Raw genomic sequence first — 17,809 nt, forward strand, 5'->3', positions numbered from 1 at the left:
CCTTCAGTGGAGATCACTGGCAGCAGGTTGTGTTCTCCAGCAGCTTTCCACTCTGTGTCCCCTTCCTGGTGATGGTGTGTCCAGACAGGGCAAGATGGCTTCCAGTCCCCAGGAGCCCAGTTAGGCTTCATTATACAGTCTAGGAGCACCTGCAAATGTCACTTCCCCACCTCACGCTCCTCCCCCACTTCCTGGCTAACAGGTCTTTCTTTCTCCAACTCCATGGCAGTGCGAAGGGCCGCCCAACAGTATGGCCTTCGAGAGGGAGGGGAGAGTGATGACTGGACTCTCTACTGGACTGACTATTCGGTGTCGCTGGAACGGGTGATGGAAATGAAAAGTTACCAGGTATCTGGGTCAGAGCTGGTCCTCAGTGGGGTCTCACTCATGACTGTCCCCCAGGGGGATCTCAGGGGTACTCCTGTGTGCCCCCTCGCTCACAATTTCCTGCTTCCTTTGCAGAAAATCAATCACTTTCCAGGGATGAGTGAAATCTGTCGCAAGGACTTGCTGGCCAGGAATATGGGCCGCATGTTAAAGATGTTCCCTAAAGATTTCCACTTTTTCCCCAGGACCTGGTGTCTTCCTGCTGAGTGAGTGCCCACCTGCTCTCCCTTCTCCACTCCCCACCCCCGGTTTACATTTCCCTCCTGCCCCTGATTCCCTGTTACTGCTTTCCCTTCCCATAGGATCTCCCATCTCTCTCTCTTCAGGAAGAGAAGGATAAAGGGAGTGTCCAAGGTTGAGAAAACACAAAGCTCTGCCTATAAAATTAGATGACATTTAGGGGCTGGGTACCTTGGAGCCTGTGCCTGCAGTTGGGGTGAGACTTGGTTCTGACCTTGAAAGCTGTTGACTTTGAACTTGCTCCAACCTTTTCACTGTGCAGTTTCTGAATTTGTAAGGCCCGCGAGCACTTCAGAGGGAGTGAAGTCATGGTTAGTGTCCAGGTTAAGAACAGGGAGGGACACCTGACCTCTGCCCCATAGCCAGTGCTGTGGGTGGCAGCCGGCCTTTCCCCAGCTCTGGTCTCACTCTGTCCATCTGGAAACTGGACGGCCATTCCTGGTACATAAAATACTCTGAACCACACCACCAAGAAACAAGAGAAATGTGAGAAGGTGTGAGCGGGGCCTGGTTACAGTCTGGTGTTTGAGACGAAGGGAGCAGGAGAGAAGCATTGCCATGCTTCAGAATTGTACTCATAACAGCAAGTTCATACTGTGTAGCACAGGGAACTATATTCAATATCTCGTAGTAACTTATGGTGAAAAAGAATATGAAAATGAATATATGTTCCTATATGACTGAAGCATTATATGCTGTACACCAGAAATTGACACAACATTGTAAATTGACTATACTTCAATAAAAATATTCTTTAAAAAATTACAAAATAAATACAGAAAAAAAATTTTTAATTGAGCATCTACCATGGCCCTGAAAAAATGGCTGATATACTACTAAATGTTTTAAGTTTAAATAAAGGAAAATTAAAACATTTAAAAAAAGAAAAAGAATTGTACTCACGTGGCAAGGGCCCCCCGGGAATCTCACTCTCCCCTCTCCACCCAGTGCCTTCCCAAACCAAGAGCTCTGGGATTCCCAGCCTTTCTAGCTTGTCTGGAACAACTCTCAGGACTTAGTAGTATCTTAAAAGGAAGTGTGTTTGCCATCAGGTCAACAGGCACCTCCAGATTTCATGGTCACCAAGGAGCATTGCAGTTAAGCGACTTCTCCTGTGGTCACAAGGCTCCTTTGAGTTAAAATGCAAAACAAGAAGTAGAACCAGACTGAGATTTGTAATCCATTACTTTGGTTTCTTTCTTCCTTCTGAGTAGATTTTTTTGCCAAGTGTGTTCAAAGGTTGTATTTGCCATCTCACACTGTAGCTGGAGTGGAGGTGTTATAGAGGAAAGGCTGAGGCCCAGAGCCGGGGAACAGGCTGATTGATTCAAGCCCATCATTTGCCGGGGCTTGAGTCAGATTCAGAACCCCACATCCCTATCCGCAAACTCAGAAGGTCAAACCGCTCGGATCACGGCTCCCTTGATGGGGTGTGTGACATGTACCAGCACCTGGGCTGCACCATGTCATATATGAGATAGGTGTCATTATCTTCATTGTGTAGATGATGGAATTGAGGCTTAGGGACTTCAGGTCCTTGCAAAGGGCTACACAGCTGGGGAGTGCTGTTGCCCGGGTTTAAATCCAGGCTTGAATTCCCTCCACTGCCCATCCTTTCTCCACCGCGTGTGCTCGACTGTCTCGCCTATTTCTGGGTGTCTGTCTATCAACTCCGTGGCTTATGTCACATTTTTAAAATAAAGAGCTAGCTTTCATGTTCACTGATCCCCAGCTAAAGGTGTGTCTCATTCCCTCCCTGCTCTGGTAGCTGGGGAGATTTGCAGAACTACAGCAGGTCAAGAAAAAATAAGACATACATCTGCAAGCCGGATTCGGGCTGCCAGGGGAGAGGCATATTCATCACCCGGACAGTGAAAGAAATCAAACCAGGGGAGGATATGATCTGTCAACTCTATATTTCAAAGGTACTGCCTCATGGTGATTATTTATTTATCATCCACAGCCCAACCTCAGGCTGTAGCTCCCCTGGACCGATTGTGAAATGAGAGAAGGGAGGGCTGGGTGAGGCCGCAGCCGAGTCCTGTCTCCTGCCTTGGACTTTGTCAGACCTGGCCCTCTGACCAAGGCTGTGATGAGTACCTGGGCTGGGGCACCCCTGCCCTTGCAGCCTTGTCAGGGGGTCTGGCCCTGCCAGGCTGGCTCCTTGCCTCTAACAGATGGCAGCTGGGAGAGCACCTTTGGTCTGTGGACGCCCTACCTTGCTTGGGAGAGGGGATGGCCCTTGAGAGACAATGGCAAACAGCTTTCCTCAATGGCCAGGGGTATAGCCCACTGCAGGGAGGGAACCCTCCAGAAGGTGCATGGGAGGGAGGCCTGGCCGGCACTGGGGTCAGGGTTGCAGCTGCAGGGAGAACTCTGGCAGAAGCGTGACAGTAGCACAGCCATGGGTGGTGACAGCATGACCTTCATCACAGGACTTTTTTTTTTTTAATTTAATTTATTTTTTGTGGGGGGAGGAATTAGGTCTATTTATTTTTAGAGGAGGGGCTGGGGATTGAGCCCAGGACCTTGTGCATGCTAAGTATGCGCTCTACCACTTGAGCTATACCCTCCCCTCATCACTGGACTTTTTCATGTGATTCTGTTTCGTTGCTAGGAGAGCTCTTGGAGGTGGTTACTCATGCCATTTGACAGATCAGGAAACTGAGTCCCAGTGTGGTTTAGTGACTTTCGCAAGGTCACATAGTGGGTCATGGAGCCCAAATCCCCTTGTCTCCCTCCCCGACCCTGGCCCAACCCACACTCTGTAACGCAGGCACTGTTGGAGCTGACTCCACCAAAACAAGACGGGGCGCTGATGATCTGCAAGTCTGCGTGTCTCCTCTGACACTGTGTGACTTTTCTCTCTTCCTAGCCCTTTATCATTGATGGGTTCAAGTTTGACCTACGGATTTATGTGCTCATGACATCCTGTGACCCTCTCAGGATTTTTGTGTACAATGAAGGCCTGGCCCGCTTCGCCACCACCTTTTACTCCCATCCCTGCACAGACAACCTGGTGAGCTGAGGGACACACCACCTCCCCCGCCTCCCCTCGCTGATTAAAAAAATATCCTAGATAAATCTACATTCTCAAGGCATGGTGGCGGTGCCTGTCATTTGCTGAATGCTCAGTACGTGCCAGGTTGTTCTTCCATTTAGCCCTTCCAAGAGTCCTCAGGAATAGGGATTATCATCTCCATTTTACAGAGAAGGAAATTAAAATCCAGACGATTACAAGGGACTTGTCCATGGCCACAGAACTAGGAAGAGGGGAGCATGGGACTGGTGGTCAGGTCTCTCTGACTGCAAAGCCACGATACTGTGATGCTTAAGGAAGGAAGGCGGTGGGTGAGCCCCCAGCTCTCCCTGCACCTCCCCCACCCCCCTTTAGGGCTCCTGAAGTCTCAGGAGGAGGTGGAGTTTCTTATTCTCCAGGCGGTAGGATTCCCCTTCTTTCTTCTTCTAATTATTCCTTCTTTTGCCAGTCTAAGTAAGCCCCAAGACTTCACCTTTCTTTTCTGTCTCTTCAACCCTTGGGGGCTGGGGAGGGGCGCAGAGGGGAAGAGGGAGGCCTGCCCTTCCCCCTGACCCTGCCGACTTGTGTCTCTTTCCCCAGGACGATATCTGCATGCACCTGACTAATTATTCCATTAATAAGCACAGTTCCAATTTCCTTCAAGATGCTCACTCTGGCAGCAAGAGGTAAGGAAGTGGCTTCACTTCTCTTTTCTTTCCCTGCCAGTCTCAGAGCTGCTCTCTGAGATTCTCCTCAGACCCACCAGTGTTTCCATCTTGGGTCACATGGTCTCAGAAAAATTTTCTTTGCCTCTAAATCCAGAACAGACTCCTTATTCTCTGCTCTCTGGCCGTTAATCATTAAAAGAAGGCCCACATCATAAACCCTAGGAGGTTGGGAGGAGGAGAGATAAACACGAATTGTTTCCCCAGCAGGACGGACACACACACACACCAAAACATACTCTTTTTAAAATATTTTATTTTATTTTATTTTATTTTATTTTATTTTATTTTATTTTATTTTATTTTTATTGAGGGGGTGATTAGGTTTTTAAAAATTCATTTATCTTTCATGGAGGTACTAGAGATTGAACCCAGGCCCTCGTGCATGCTAAGCACACACTCTACCACTCAGTTATACTCTTCCCCCCCACCAATATATACTCTTATTACAGTCGGCCCTTCTGACATTTCCAGACCAGCAGATAATCATTGATTGCTGATCTGCCACCGGAGGAGGACCCACCAGTCAGTAGATCCTTGGCCTGTGGTTCCCTGGGGTGTTGCTCCAGCAGAGATTCTCAAATAATGTGTCACAGTGCCCTGGTGTGACATGACATGTGGGTGGCTGGCTGGACGTTTCCCTAGAAGAAGGGGGAAAAAATGAGAGGAATGCATGAGTCTCTTCCCAAGTGGATCTTATATTCCCTTTATCGGCTAATCCTGTCTCATTTGAGTCTTAAGGAAAAGGGGGACTGAAGAATGTGCAAGTGACCAGGCCAAAGCGGGAGGGCAAGGAAGAATTTATGGAGGCCTGTGTGTTGGGGCCCATGCTGGCGCTTTGTGTGCATTTTTTGTTTTTATTGAATTTTCACAACACTGTGGCAGAGACATCGGTAGGCAACTATGAGTTAGATGCCATCTCCATTTTCCAGACGAGGAGACCGGGCCTCTGAGAGGTTAGATAAGTTGCCAAGGTCACACACTGTGAATGTTAGAGCTGGCTGAGAAGGTAGGTCTGTCAGAGCCCAAGGCGCATGCTCTCTCTCCCGCATCAGACTTCAAAGGATGGATAAACAGGCAATCTGTTTGGCTTCAGAGCATCAGAGAAGCACATGAAATTTCACGACTCCCTCGGTGGCAGAGTTCCAAGAAGCAAATGGAAAATCACTAGGTTAAGCCTCCTGGGAGTGGACGTGTTGGGCTGGGAGGTGGTGATCGTGCCTTTTTGGAGGGCGCCGGCCACCCATCTCAACCGCAGCTCGCCCACCCCCTCTCCTCCCACCTGTGCTGCGGGCGCTGGCGAAGCCTCTTGCACTGCTGCACGTGGAGCATCCCTGCTCAGTGCTCATGAGGCCCGGCTTCCGGTCCCAGCTCTGACTCTCCCCAGCCCAGTAAGCTTGAGCAATTCCCTTCACCTCTCTCAGCCTCCAGTTCTTGGTCTGTAAGATAAGCGCAATGAGGTGCCCTGCCCTGACCACCTCACAGTGTCACTGAGACTCCAGTGACCTGTGGTTGCAGCGTGGACAGTGGTCACAGTTACTGTGATTTTTCCTTGGTCTAAGGGGCATGTAATTTAAGGGCCTGCGTTTCCCTCCTCTTATGAGAACGGACATCCCACCAACAGGCTTTGGGCCCTCAGGCCGTGATGGGGGCGTTATTCCGTGATGCCAGGACTGAGCTGAGCCTGGGGAGTATTGTTCTGCTGCCCTCATTCCCCCTCCCTCCTTCCTCTTTCTTCTCCTAGCCTCTCAGCCAGGCCTGGCCTCGCCATCCCTGCTCTGTGCTGCCTGCCTGAGCTCCAGGCCTGTCTCTCCTCAGCTCCGCCTGGGCGTCTCCCGGTTGCTTCCAGCTCAGCCTTTCCCACTGTCATGTGTTCTCTCTCCTCACTTCCACCCCAAATGTCCCCCTCTCCGCCTTCTAACCTGCAGGAGGAGAGAGCTTGGTGTCATGTTGGATGGTTCCTTTTCCAGCAAGTCACTAAATCCTGAAGTCTCCTCCTTCAAATGTCCCTTCATGCCTTCCTTTCCTCCAGCCCCAGACCCTGCTTCAGCCTCAGACTGGACAGCGGCATCAGCCTCCTTGCTTTTCTCCCTTGCTCCAGGCATCTCTGCCTGACCTCTCTGTACCTCCATGTTCTCACCTCGAAAATGACACAGGAAAATGAATACTGGCTGGCTAGCCTCCCAGATATGCCATCAGGACCTATTGAGATGATATGTATGAATGGGCTTGAAAAACAATCATCCCCATCCAAGTGGGTGCTTTTATTATTGTGGATTCCGTATACTCAGTACTTCCACTCTCAGCTAACCAGTGTGGCTCCCAGAGCATCAAGTTCAAATTCCTCTGCTCAATCTACTATGCTTTGACCAGACCCCATTTCCCACTATTATTGTTACTACACCAATAGTCAGCATTTTATTTGTTGAGCGCTTGCTATCTGCCAGGCACTGCTCTAAGAAATTTAAATACCTTAATCCATTTAATCCTTACAATGATGCTATAAAGTAGGCATGATTATTATCATCTTGATTTTGCATATTAGGAAACAGGTGGAAAAGGGTAAGTAACTTGCCCAAGGTCGCACATCTAGGAAGCGGTAGAGGTGAAATTAACTCCCGAGTCCGTGTCCTTAACCACTAGGCAACGCTGCCTGTGCCACTCACTCCATGGTGTTCTACCAGGACCCTCTTTTGTTCACATTTGACACCCAGGCCTGGCTCATTCCTGCCTCTCTGCGTTTGCTCAACTCCAACCAAAAACATGGGGGAGCATCCTTGAAGGCCCTTCTGTCCCACTAAGCTTCCGTGTTGCCTTCTCTGACCTAGGTTCTGGTCCAGCTACATAACCACTGCAGTGTGGGTGAGATCCATCTTCTCTGTGGTCCTGTTTCCTCACCTATCAGATGAGAGGATTGGCTTCCACCTCTCAGGACAAGCCTGTGGAATCTGAGTCTAACCACCTGCAGCAACCTTTTCATCTCTGGAGTCCCACCACCCTTATGGTCACCATGAGCCGTAGCCCATAAGCGCTCTTTGTTTGATGCACCTGTTTGCCTTGTAGTCCTAATTGTACTTAAGTTGGTGCCCTGGACTTCTGGGTGCTTCCCATGTCACTGGGCAGAGTCCTTCTCTCCCTCCCTTTTGTTTTCACTTTTCCTCATCTTCCTCTTCCCCATCTTTTGAGACAATCTGCTTCTCACACTGACTGCTCACCTACCCCCACATCCCCCCTCCCCACCTTGAGGCCAACTGCACTCCCAGTAAATCCCCACCAGGCTGCAAACTTAAGTAGGAGCAGAGAAGAAGACAGAAAAACTAGAAACCTGGCAAGCCTCTGGAGCAGAGACTGGGTCCTCATCGTTTTTCAGGGTACCTGGCACATAGCTGGTGTGTGAAATTGAAGTGGCTCACCACTGGGCATTATGAAATTATACAATAATGTGTATTCATTGTGATGTGCTTGAGTCATCAAGAAGTGGTTATGTGATGATTCATAATGTCTGTTTTAAGAAGGTAGAGGCATGTATAATCTATTTTGGGAAAATTTATTTCCCAGTTTGGCAAATTAAACACATTATTTTTTTTGCATTTAAATGGATTGGCTTCAAGCCATCTGGAAAATTCATTATGTGCAACACTCCTTTCCCTGACAGTGGTAGGTAGAAAAGGTTTGGCTCGTGATTGAGTGGCCTGTCTGTTTATGTGTCTTTCTGTGAATGCATCTTTGGTTGTTTCATATGTGTGCTGACTCCTCAAATGGTCTGTAGGACAGAGGTACTGGTTTCTTGGGATCCGCCAGTGCATGAATTTTACATGCACAGCAGGCCCTTAGCAAATGTGCATTGGCTCCATTGACTGGGATCCCGGGAGCTCTGAACCGCCTGGGTGAGCCATGATTCTGGTCTTCTCATTCTTCTCTTTGCTGTTCATTCCCCTGCATTGCCCATATTTCCTCCTCCAATATTTCCACTTGGGCTCTCGGTGCATGCGTGTGTGCATGGGAGCGGGTGGCTGTCTGTCCCTGCCATTGCCTCTTGGACCTGTCAGATTTGCCCTGTCTCTGTACTGCCCAGCCCAGAGCTGACTGGTGTGCATTCCTTCAGATGTTTCCTCACGAACCTCCCCACGTGGGGTAGATATCCTCCGATCGCTGTGACAGGGTGACCAGCCATCTTGGTTTGCCCGCGACTGAGGGGTTTCCTGGGATATGAGACTTCCAGTTCTAAACTCAGACTGTCTGGTTTGCCTGGGACATGTGGTAACTCTCTCTGGAAATGCCCTGAGGTTGCCTTTTCCCTACAGGCAGCCCTAAAACAAAATCACTGTGTCTTTAGCGTCCCCAGGATCCCCTCAGATGGCTGAGGTGGAAACCAGATATCCATGTTCTTAAAGGCTCCTTATGTGCTTCTGATGAACACCAAAGGCCGAGAAACCATTGCCACCAAAGCAAGATCATGATGTAGGATATTGTTTTTTAATTATTTAATTAATTATTTGGGGGGAGAGGTAATTTGGTTTATTTATTTATTTTTAGAGGAGGTAGTGGGGATTGAACCCAGGACCTCCTGCATGCTAAGCGTGCGCTCTACCACTTGAGCTACACCTTCCCTCTGTTTTTCAGCTTTTGAATTCATCCATCCAGGAGACCCAATCCTTGCCCCAGCCCACGGGTGTTTTCTGGGTCACAGTGAAAGTGTATTCCCATGTCATGATAACTGTGCCCACTCCAGGCCTGTGGAGGCTTGAGGCATGTAGCCCTGTGGCTCCTGCAGGACCTTCCTGAGCTGACACAGCCCTGGGATCACCCTGGCTCCTGGGTGTTCCTCCCCACTGGCTTCAGAGCCTTATCTCCTCCAGAAGTTTCTGGTTTCCTGCATGCCATGGCCTTAGATGACCAGAGGTTGGCTGCCCCGCCTCATGGCTCATGGTTCCCTTCCAGGAAGCTCTCCACCTTCAACGCGTACATGCAGAGCCATGGCTACAATGTGGAGCAGATATGGAGGGATATCGAGGACGTCATCGTCAAGACCATCATCTCAGCCCACCCCATCATCAAGCATAACTACCACACCTGCTTCCCCAGCCACACGCTCAACAGTGCCTGCTTTGAAATCCTGGGCTTCGACATTTTGTTGGATCACAAACTCAAGCCCTGGCTGCTGGAGGTAGGGAGATTGGGGCGAGGGGTGAAACTGGCCCCTGTCACTGCGGTCTCGGCTGGTCGGGGCCGTCCCTCCGCCCTCCTGGCTCAGCTAGGTTGGTAATCCACTTCAACAGCCATCGCCTGCCGTGGTGTTGCTGCCTGGGGCTTCTCCCTTCGCTGAAAAGTGGCCACCAGAGGGAGGTAGACGGCCGGGAATTCGAGAATTCCTGGCGCCTTCTGGAGGTCCACCCAGACTCGGAAGCTCTGCTCTCAGGCACAGAGTAATTCTGAAGACAGCTCTATCTTTTATAACAGGAGTTGTTCTTCACCAAAACTGGGTGGAGGATGTTCGTGATCAGGTGGGAGCTGCAGGTCTGGCTTTCAGGGGCCTGGACCACTCAGTTCCGAGCAGCAACAGAGAGCAGCCCAGTGTCTGTGGGCACGGGGACGTGTGGGAAGCCACTCCGTGAATTTCCTGCCTCCCCCAGACCCATGGGGTGGTGAGAAGAAGAGGAAGAGAAACTTCTGGGTGGCCACCTCTCTTCCTGATTGGACCATTCAGTACACACACAGGAGCGGGGATGGGGATGGTGCTGAGGTGCACATCTGAGGAGCTTGTGACAGCTGCCAGTGACACAGAGTCAGCCCACAGAGCGGAGGACCCGGAATTATAGACCAGAGTCCTGGGGCCCTACCTTTCCTCCATTCCCAGCCCTTGTTCCCCAGTGTGGGTGGGCAGGAGTGTATGGCCGTTTGGAGCTCTTACCCAAAGAGCAGAATAAGCCACTGGGAGCAAGCCTTCCGAAACTTCTAGAAATCTTCATATGTCACATAGAGACTGTGAGCAATACAGACTCTTCCGTGAGCAGGAATGCGTCCCTTCCCTCCTCCAGCCTGTCTCCCCTCCTCCCCCTTCAGGATCCTGAATGCATCGCTCCTTTCCCCTCCCTCCCTCCCAGCCGGGCCCTTTGGACTGTCTCCTTCCATCTGCTCTCTGGGATGCCCAGTGCATGTGAGGGGGCACATGGACACCAGATGGAGGGGAAACCAAGGGCAAACCCCCCACCCTGTGCTTCTCAGGAAGATAAGACTGAAATAAAAGCTAGTTAAATTGGAGGGGCTTCCGCTTTCTCCTTTCTTCACCGTGGCTCTGGTTCCGACTGTCTCTTCCTCTTCCTTCGCTCATCGTGGTAGCCAGGGCCCCAAGGTGGGCGTGGGTGGCTTCCCGGAGGGGGCATTTTGCCTCACTCCCTGCTTCCACCCTGGCCAGCCAGCCCCAGCTGCCGTCTTGCCGTCACAGGTCAACCACTCTCCGAGCTTCTCCACTGACTCCTGGTTGGATAAAGAGGTAAAGGACAGTCTGCTGTATGACACGTTGGTCCTGATCAACCTGAGAAGCTGTGACAAAAAGAAAGTCTTGGAGGAGGAGAGGCAACGGGGGCGGTTCCTGCAGCAGTGTCGTTCGCGGGAGACCAGGTGCAGTAGTGGGTCAGTCCTAACAGAGGATAATCCGATTTGGAAATGAATTTATATTTGCAGGACATGGCAGTTGGACAAGTTTTACTGTGAAAATTCCTTGGTTCCTAGCAATAGATTTATTTATTGACATAAGTATATGTGATAGATGTGAGCTGATTAATATCACATGAAGATTCAGGGATTACCAACACAAAAAGTAAAACCATTCCTTTACCTTTACGAAAAGGAAGATTTGCCCATTTTCCCCATGTCACTGTGTTGGTGGGAGCCCTGCTCCCAGCTGGGTAGCATTTGCCTTTTAACAGGGGTCTTCCTCCGCAGGGCAATTGCCTCTGAAGACTTGGAGCCTGGTCCAGGAGATCCCTTTGTTGCATTTCAGATCCCACTGCGGCCCCTGCCCTCCTGCAGGGGCTGCAGTGATCCTTTGGGAGCCAGCCTGATCCTTTGGGACTGAGCTTCTGGAACTGGGGCAGTGGCATCTCTGTTTGGATGGCACTGTTTCTCAGCGCACTCTCATGGGCACCGTCTTCCCTGTACAGGGTGTGGAGGTGGTAGGTAGCATGAGGTGTTGTATGGTCCTGTTTTTGGAGCTAAGGAGACCAAGACTCCAAAAGGGGAACTACCTTGTACTGGTCACCTTGCGGGTAAGCGGCGAGTCTGGACCCAGAGCCCGGTGGATGGGCCGCCTGGGGTCCCAGGACACTGTCCATTAAACTCCTGAGAAGGAGACAGCTCAGGAGTGGCCAGGACCCTCCTCTGAATCAGTCTCCTCATCGTGACTTGGCCCTGGATGGCTCAGTGGCTCTTGATTTCCTTGCTGTAAAGGGGGCTTAAGGTTTCTCCCTCCCTGACCTCCCCTGGGGGCTGTGAGGAAGAATGAGATCATCACAGCTCATAAAAGCTCATTAAGCTCATCCAAGAAGCCCTCAAATTTAGCTAAACACTAGCTGCTGCTCTCCAGAGAAGGGTAACAGGGGCTGTGATTGGAAAGGTGGCGAAAGTCTGCCTTGTCAGGACCAAGCCAAGCGGGAGATGGAGTTTACTTGTAACGAGAGGTAATTTGGTGAGCTGTCAGGAAGACGGTTCTAACCAGCTCTTTATGCATTATGACACTGGCTGTCCCAGGAGGGCTAGAATCTCCTTTCAGGGAATTTACTGCATGCATTTACTTGGGAAATGCTGACTGACCTCTGTTGTGTGCAAGGCCTCTGTCTGGCTCAAGACAACATCCCACCCAGCCACGTCCTTTCCAAGTTTGGTCCCAAGAAAACCTAACTGCAGCCCTGTGTTCTGCTTCCCAACAGGATGGAGGAAGTCAAGGGTTTTCAGGCCGTGCGTCTAGAGAAAACTGAGAAGTATGAGATGGAAAACTGTGGAGGGTTCCGCCTGATTTATCCCAGTGTGAACTCACAGAAGTACGAGAAGTTTTTCCAGGACAACAACTCCCTCTTCCAGAACACTGTCACCTCCAGGGCTCGGGAGGTGTACGCTCGGTAGGAAGGCTCCTGGAGTGAGGGGCCAGGGCTCCGGGGGAAGGGGGAATTGTGCTGGACCTGCTGGGGAATTGTTAAGTAGATATGTGGATGTTTCTAGAAACTCACCCCTGAAACAGGCACCCCCACCCCACTCCAGAATGTCCAGCCCCTCAGAGCTGCCTCCTGGATTCATGTAGGTGTCAAATCTAAGGCGTGGAAGGGACTCATCCCATCCAGTCCAGTCCCCACCTGCCACATCATTTTATGGGAGGGGAGGTCAGAGCAGAAAAGGGGTCATGTAGCAGATAATGACAGAAGAGGGACTGGAACCCAGACTCCCAGCTCATGTGACTGAGTTATTTCCATCCCATCATTGACCAGAGAGGCCCAGCATATGAAGGGGTCCACAGGAGCCCCTGACTTGAGCATCCTCCTCAGACCCTGTTCCCAGCACCTGCCAGCTGTGGGATCTGGCCTCCTGGGAAGTGAGGAGAGAGATGGGGTGTGGCAGAGCGGGGTGGAGGCCCCCACCACACATCTCTCCTTGGTGCTTGTCCCCGACTGGGAACGGTGTGGTGGAGGGAAGACTCTCTCCTCCGCCTCCTGCTCTGGGACCCTCAATCACTTGTGCACACTGGACACACTGGGGCAGGGGAGATGGAGCACTCCCCTCCTTTGTCCAGTCTTGTCCAGCCCTCAAGGAGAGTGTCCGCATTCACAGCCCGTCCCTAACCTGCATGACACTCATGTTCCTCAATGGGCAGGCAGCTGATCCAGGAGCTGAGGCTGAAACAGGAGAAGAAATCCTTCCAAACGAAAGAGAAGAAGGTAGAGATGCAGGGGGAATCGGCAGGCGAGCAAGGGAGAGGCAAGAGCATGCGGAGCTGGGGACAGAAACAACGGCAGAAATGCAAGACCGCCACCACTCACACCTTCAAACAGGTAAACGTGGATGGGAGGGGAGCACGCATGCCCAGCACCCTTCCCCAGCTGGGGCCAGTCCAGAGTGGGGTGCTGAGGAGACCACTCCTCAGAGCCCAGACACACTGAAGGAATGGGGCCACATGGAGGGCTGGGACACGGGAGGGGAGCCCGGAAGTTACAAGGAGCATGGCATCCTTCAGACAACCCCTCCATCCAGGCCAAGAAGACTCTCACTGGTCCATCCTTCTTCCTCCAGTAGGAGTAAAAGCAGCTGGGAGGCTGAGCACGATCCCCATGTAGGGAGTAGGCTCTGGACCAGCCATACTCATGGTCCCCAACTCCAGATTGGGTTGGATGCTCCCCTCCAGCAGGCCAGGGGCACAGCTGAGAGAGGAAGCCATAGGGAAAAGCTTTTGGGAGGCGGGACCTCAGAACATGACACAGGTGATGGAACACAGCTGGGTCCTTCCGGCCTGCTCTCTGCTCAAAGTGGGGACCAGCCCCCAGATGGGGGGCCAGTGTCCAGCTGTCCTATGATCTGAATCTTTGGAGTCCCCCTTCTCTGCCTACCTCTCTCTTCTGGCTCCGTGGAAGGATTCGGTTGACTTTTCAGTCTGTCTCCTTTTTCTCAAAGTCTTACTTGAAGGGACAGGATTGGGCCAGTTTCTTTTCTTTTCTTTTCTCTTTCCTTTTTCTTTTTAAAATAACTTTCTTAGGGTCACAAACCCTTTGAGAATCTGATAAAAGCTATAGAATCTCTTGCCATAAAGTATACAAAGATACAATTTAAAAACTGCCATTTTAAATGGTTTGAAGGTCCCATGAAGCCGTCCAGGAGCCCTCTAGAGGTCCTTGAACCCCCAGGTTAAGAGCCCCCCATTGGAGAGACTTTGATTCTGAACGCTTCCCTCTCCTCGTCTCCTTTGCACCTTCCCTTGGGTGCAGATGAATCTGGAAGTGGACAGCGCTGGGTTCCCATGGGCTGTGTGTTTGGTTCCCTCCTTCCTAGTACGTCCAGCCATTGACATTGGTGTTCTGCGCACCTGATTTGCTCTCGAGTGTTAGAGATGCAAAGAAAAGTGAGCCAGACAGCAGCCTTGACCAAGAGGCCCCCAAGAAGGAGGCTGGCCCTGCTCCTGCTAGGCCTTACAGCTCAGTACCTGCCTTGAGGAATTCAAGCCTTCTTGACTGCTCCAGGCCGGAGCTCAATAAAGCCACCTCCGGAATCAAGGAAGCCAAGTCGGCCTCTGCGGTGGACACAATCGCCAGCCCTGTGGTGAGTGGAGCAGCCTGCCTCCCCCGAGGACCGAGCTTGGGAGGCAGCAGTAGGAGTCTTCTTTCTGGTCCCTTCTCTGCCCCTGACCTGCTGTGGGCCTTTGAGTAAGCACTTAACCTCTCTGGGCCTCAATTTTGCCACTTGTGGAGCCCAAGTTGTGGAATGGCATACCTTTAAATTACCATAAACTTGGTGGCTTGAAATACAAATTTATTCTTTCACAGTTCTGGAGGCTAGAGGTGGGCAGGGCTATGCTCCATAAGAAGTCTCTCTAGGAAGGATCTTTCTTTGCTTCTTGCTAGACTCCAGTGGGTGCTGGCAGTCCTTGGCATCCCTTGGCTTGTGGCAGCGTGACTCCAATCTCTGCCTCTGTCAGCACATGGACTTCTTCCTTGTGCTTCTCCTCTGCGTGTCTTCACACGGCTTTATAAGGACACCAGTCGTTGGATTTAGCGCTCCCCCTAAACCGATGTGAGCATATTTTGTCTGGAGATCTACAAAGATCCTATTTCCAAATAAGGTCACGTTCTGAGGTTGTGGGTGTACATGAATTGTGGGTGGGGGGGCATTGCTGAACCCAGTACATCACCTAATCTGTGTTTCTCAAATTCCATTGACATACGGACACCTTTTTAAAAAATCTATTTTTTTTATTGAAGTATAGTCAATTTACAATGTTGTTTTAATTTCTAGTGCACAGCATAGTGATTCATTTATACATATATATATATTCCTTTTCATATTCTTTCTCATTATAGGCCATTACAAGGTATTGAATATAGTTCCCTGTGCTATATAGTAGGACCTTGTTGTTTAACGGACACCTTTTGAAGGAAAGGAAACTCTTTCAAATTCCAATTGTAGACTTACATTATTTTTATAAATATTTACAAGCATAAAACCAGATATGAAATCTTTATACCTATAGCTCTTATGGAACTATAAAACAAAAACAAATAAATAGCACCAATAAAATTTGCACAGAAATTTTAATTTGACAGTTGATTTTCTGTTTTTGTAGAAATGAAGTTGCCACGTGAACGTGGTACTGACAGCACAGATTTTTTTTGTATTCATCATACTTAGGCCCTCCTAAGTATGAACTATGTGATGATTCTATTGTAATTACTGGGAAATCTTCTGCATTGTCGGGCCTTTGCTTATTCCAAGTACAGAATAAAGTAGTGCAATGTTTTCCAAATTTCTAACCTCAGACCATAGTAGAAATCCACTTTATTTCACTGTCCATCACATACACACACAACAGGAAAAAAGTTTCTAAAACAATGCTTAGGCACGCTACATATAGTGACTCATTCTATTCTTTTAAAAATACCAGTTACAAACCACTGAATTAATTTCTTGACCTACTAGTAGGTTTGCAACCTGTAGTTTGATAAACACCTTTAAGCGTGTTTGCTTCGTCACATTTGGATTTGGCAATGGATTTTTTTGGATAGGACACCGAAAGCACAGGCAACAAATGCAAAAATGGACAAGTGGGACTACATCCAACTTAAACAATCGACAAAATGAAAAGGCAACCTGTGGAATGAGAGAAAATATTTGCAAACCATATATCTGATAAGGGGTTAATATCCAGAACAGGTAAAGAACTCTTACGACTCATGATAACAACAAAACCAAATAAGGCGATTGAAAAATGGGCAAAGGCTTAAATGGACATTTCTCCAAAGTGAAATTAGCCAGTCACGAAAAGGCAAATAGTGCGTGATTTCACCTGCATGAGGTATCTAGAGTAGTCAAAGTCTCAGGAACAAAAAGCAGGATGGCAGTTGCCAGGGGCTGTGAGGAGGCAAAAAAAGGGATGTTTAATGGGTGCAGAGTTTCAATTTTGCAAGTTAAAAAGATTCTAGAGATCTGCTGCACAACAGTGTGCAGATGGTTAACACTACTTTACCGTGCACTTAAAAATGGTCAAGATGGTAAATTTTATGTTATGTGATTTTTTTTTACATAATAATAATAATTTAAAAAAGAGAGAGTATGCTTTGCAGAATCTGTCTGCCTCTGTTTAGATCCTGGGATCTCCTTTTATTATATGTATGACTTCCATCTAGTCACTCTGATTGCCCTAAGCCTCAGTTTCCCCATCTGAGAAAACAATTTTCACAATGTTGGATTACTGTGAGGATTAAATGAAAGGATCCATGAAAATGCTTACTTAGAGGGGTGCTCAACACACAGGAGACAATAAGCATTAGCTATTATTTTGATATTACTGCTACTTATCAAGACTGCCCATGGTCTTTTCTCATTAATCTAAGAATTAAAGCAGTGCTTTAACTTAAGACTTAAAGCACTACAACTCAACTGTAAAGAGATTTTTTTTAAAAAAAATAAGGCAGCAACTGTTAATTTTTTTTCCTTTTTTGGATTTCATGTGCATAGGTTTGATTTCATCAGAATCATTGGTTCAGGTTATTGTATCATACTTGATTCATTCAAGGCTTTGCCTGTTCTATTTCCTTGTCACTTTATCTCTATGGTCACCTCCCATTCTCTCATCCAGCACCTTTTGTTAGTATATTTCCTTGAAAAGAAGGGATTTTTTTAAATGCATGCATTTAAAATTTATTTACATATGATTAGGTTATTCCCATTTGTTGTTTTTTCTTTACTGAGCCCTGCCTTTTATTTTCTTTTTGAAAGATTAAGTTTACATGCATTAAAATGCTCAAATCTTAACTGTACCATTCTGACAAATAAATACACCTGTGTAACTCATATCCCTATCATGATATAAAACTTTCTGATATTTCCCTGAAATTCCCTCCTGCCCTTTCCCAGGCAATTGCCCTCCTGCTCCCTGCATCCCTCCCTGAGGCATCCACTATCCTGACTCTGACTTTTTTCACCTTAGTTTTGCCTAGTCTAGAATTTCCTGTAAATGCAATAATATAGTATATATTCTTTTGTGTCTGACTTCTTTAATTCAGTATTATATCTATGAAATTATTCATGTTGTTGGGTATATCAGTAGTTTGTTCTTATTTATTGCTGAATTGTGCTCCATTGTACAAATAGAGTGCAGTTTGTTTTTCATTCTCCTGTTGATGGACTTTGGGGTTGTCCCCAGTTTTTATTCTTTTATTTCTATTGTGATTAATGTTCCTGT

At 48.7% G+C, this 17,809-nt stretch overlaps 1 protein-coding gene across 3 annotated transcripts in view; it reads left to right on the forward strand.

The window, feature by feature from the left end:
• Positions 1–496: 496 nt before the first annotated feature.
• The window catches only part of TTLL6 (tubulin tyrosine ligase like 6), a 29,312-nt gene continuing 11,999 nt past the window's right edge, over positions 497–17,809 (forward strand). For 2 of the 3 annotated variants that reach the window (XM_032457821.1, XM_032457822.1), the window contains exons 1-9: positions 497–593; positions 2,396–2,552; positions 3,503–3,646; positions 4,247–4,332; positions 9,313–9,538; positions 10,817–10,992; positions 12,300–12,488; positions 13,235–13,412; positions 14,404–14,670. In XM_032457821.1, the coding sequence (XP_032313712.1) occupies positions 523–593; positions 2,396–2,552; positions 3,503–3,646; positions 4,247–4,332; positions 9,313–9,538; positions 10,817–10,992; positions 12,300–12,488; positions 13,235–13,412; positions 14,404–14,670 (1,494 nt within the window). In that variant the 5' untranslated portion in view covers positions 497–522. The remainder of the gene's footprint in view (positions 594–2,395; positions 2,553–3,502; positions 3,647–4,246; positions 4,333–9,312; positions 9,539–10,816; positions 10,993–12,299; positions 12,489–13,234; positions 13,413–14,403; positions 14,671–17,809) is intronic. The other variant, XM_032457820.1, reaches the window with a different exon arrangement.

Source organism: Camelus ferus, chromosome 16, assembly GCF_009834535.1.
Source record: "Camelus ferus isolate YT-003-E chromosome 16, BCGSAC_Cfer_1.0, whole genome shotgun sequence".
Classification (NCBI taxonomy): domain Eukaryota; kingdom Metazoa; phylum Chordata; class Mammalia; order Artiodactyla; family Camelidae; genus Camelus; species Camelus ferus.